Source organism: Apodemus sylvaticus, chromosome 14 (assembly GCF_947179515.1).
Source record: "Apodemus sylvaticus chromosome 14, mApoSyl1.1, whole genome shotgun sequence".
In the NCBI taxonomy this organism is placed as follows: Eukaryota; Metazoa; Chordata; class Mammalia; order Rodentia; family Muridae; genus Apodemus; species Apodemus sylvaticus.
In genome coordinates, this window is record NC_067485.1 from 44,907,490 (window position 1) to 44,910,460 (window position 2,971).

The 2,971-nt window shown below is 41.6% G+C and overlaps 1 protein-coding gene across 1 annotated transcript; it reads left to right on the forward strand.

Annotated features, from left to right (window-relative positions):
- Positions 1-1,176: 1,176 nt before the first annotated feature.
- LOC127664826 (olfactory receptor 2B2-like) lies at positions 1,177-2,118 on the forward strand. Its single transcript, XM_052157014.1, has one exon. It carries the CDS (start codon positions 1,177-1,179, stop codon positions 2,116-2,118), a length of 942 nt encoding a protein of 313 aa, XP_052012974.1.
- The last annotated feature ends 853 nt before the right edge of the window (positions 2,119-2,971 follow it).

Here is a 2,971-nt window from a genome sequence, read left to right on the forward strand (position 1 = left end):
CTGGATAAAATTGTAAATATACATTCTCATATGGATAAAATACATAGGAAACCTTAGTTTCTTGTGGAAGTTTCTTTGGATTCCGTACTTGTTAGATGTTGGACTTGCTATATTAGTACTTCCAAGGTATTTAAGATTCTGACTCATATCTACATAAAGCACTGTCACAACTGTTGAACTTTTGTGCTCCAGGGGACAAGGCACTGCCAAACAGTTTACACGGAAGGTAACAGCCATACTTAGGATGTGCTTCCCTGGCCCTGGGATTGAACTGACTGCCAGGACTGTCACTCACCCACCTGTGCTGCTGACCCCTAGGAGAGAGAGCACTGTAAAAGCTCCAAGAGAGTCTCCTGAGCTCCTCAGTGCCTCCCTCACTGTGGCTGCCTGACTCACACTGCCCTGTTCCCACCCTGAGTCAGGCTCAGTGGGGTGCACTTGTGATTCTCTGCAGTCCAGAAAAGTGATTTGTATCTTTGTTGTATAAATGAGGAACCCGAAGATGAGAGGACGAGAAGCATTCTCAGAGCAATGTAACAAGTTACAGAAGAGGGTTGGGGGTGCATGAGCCAGACCTGCCGGCCTCAGATGTCACACGAACAAACAATCCTGTGTAGATTCTCCGACATGAGAGTGATAGAATAAGGCTTTTGACATGGTGTCTGAAAACTTACTATAGATGCTATAATATCTGGATTTATTTGAGGGAAGGGCAGGAATAGTGAAAAAATGAGATTTAAATAATTTTTGCAAATGCCAGCAGACAGAGACTCTCACTGATTCTGGAAAGAAATTAAACTGGATCCAAAGAATAGGATCAATAGCTGTATCTCCCTAATAGCAGATACCCGGTTTAAAAAAAAAAAAAAGACCATAGCACAACCCACTCATAGAACAGCAAACACCAAAGGGATGTTCTGTGACAGTAGACACTGATAAAGTGCTGTAACCTTGACATCACTTTGGTAAAAACTATTAGGAATAGAAAATCACCTCAAAAATGTTTGATAGACACTTTAACTTCTGTCAATACATTTTCATCCTAACAGGATCACTTTATGAATGCACAAAACTCTCCAGAGTCATCACTTCATAACTAATTGACACATCCAACAAGCATGCCAACCAACTTATAACCCCTTGTGCTCCAGAGACCCGGAGGCTGCACCATTTAACATGAGTGTGGCCAATGAGAGCATCTCACGGGAGTTCATTCTCTTAGGGTTTTCAGATCGGCCATGGCTGGAGCTGCCACTCTTTGTGGTGTTTCTAGTGTCCTATGTTCTGACCATCTTTGGAAATATGATGATAATTCTTGTGTCCCGCCTGGATTCCAAACTCCACACCCCCATGTACTTTTTCCTCACTAACCTGTCCCTGCTGGACTTGTGCTATACCACAAGCACAGTCCCACAGATGCTCATCAACATCTGCAGCACCCGGAAGGTGATCAGCTATGGAGGCTGTGTGGCCCAGCTTTTCATCTTCCTGGCTCTAGGTTGCACTGAATGCTTTCTCCTGGGCGTCATGTCCTTTGACAGGTTTGTAGCCATCTGTCGGCCTCTCCACTACTCAGTCATCATGCACCAAAGGCGCTGCCTCCAACTGTCAGCTGCGTGTTGGATCAGTGGCTTCAGCAACTCAGTACTGCAGTCCACATGGACCCTTCTGATGCCACTGTGTGGTCACAACGAAGTGGACCATTTCCTCTGTGAGATCCCTGCCCTGCTCAAGTTATCCTGTGTGGATACGACAGCAATTGAAAGTGAACAATTTTTTATAAGTGTTGTCTTCCTTTTAATACCTGTGACTCTCATCCTCATATCATACACGTTGATTGTGAAAGCAGTGTTGAGAATCAGGTCAGCTGAAGGTCGGCGAAAGGCGTTTGGGACGTGTGGCTCCCACCTCATTGTGGTGGTCCTCTTTTATGGCACGGCTATCTACATGTACCTGCAGCCACCATCCCCTGCTTCCAAGGACCGGGGGAAAATGGTGTCCCTCTTTTATGGGATCATCACACCCATGCTGAATCCCCTCATCTACACACTCAGGAACAAAGAGGTAAAGGGAGCGTGCAAGAGGCTGGTGACAAGGGTCATCCTGAGTAGAAAATAAGGGATGCCCAAATAATAGCCCTGTTAGTAGAAGGTTTTACAGCCTGATAAACTATATGGTTTTCTTCTCTACTGAACTATTGTGATGTTTTCCATCAAATAAAGCCTTGCTGATAGAGGACTATATAGTGTTCGCTGCCTAGATAAATCCATTGACAAGCCCTGAGATGTGGCTGTGATTTTCCCAAACTGCTAGTCCTATAAACTTCATAATTTCATGCTTTATACAATTTTTGTGGTTGGCAAGGTTTCTTATACATCTCAGGGTCTAAAATAATTTTTTCGATCTTTTACCCAGAAACAATACATTTTAATTATATATTAATGCATATAAATAGTCTCATCTACATGTCAAAATCAGAACTCTGCTATTCTCCAGACATTTGTTGGTCTAACGGGATTCTGTAAAGCCATGTATGGATTCTGCCCCTTAATCAGAAGAGACTAGAGTGAAATTCCACAGTCTAAGAGCCAAGACTATGCTAAAAACTACCATGATAATTTCTATCATTTTAATCAAATCTTCAATTATTTATGGTTGTAGTTTCTACTTCTCTGAAAGTCTTACTCTATATCATCTACCAAAAGAAAAAAGAAAAAGAAAAGATTGTACTTTAACATTTGAGTGAAACTTCTTTTGAGGATTTAAAACATTTTCTCCTGTATATATATATTTCTCTCTTTTAGTCATTAAAGAACTACCTGCAGTTTAAACATTTTCTCAAAACATCATCATATGATAACTGGCACTTATTTAATTTATTTTCTTCTGCAAGAATAAAGCTTATCGAATGCTTATTAGTTCCCTTGAGGTAGAACGTATTGTGATTTATACATCTTCCATATAGGTTTCT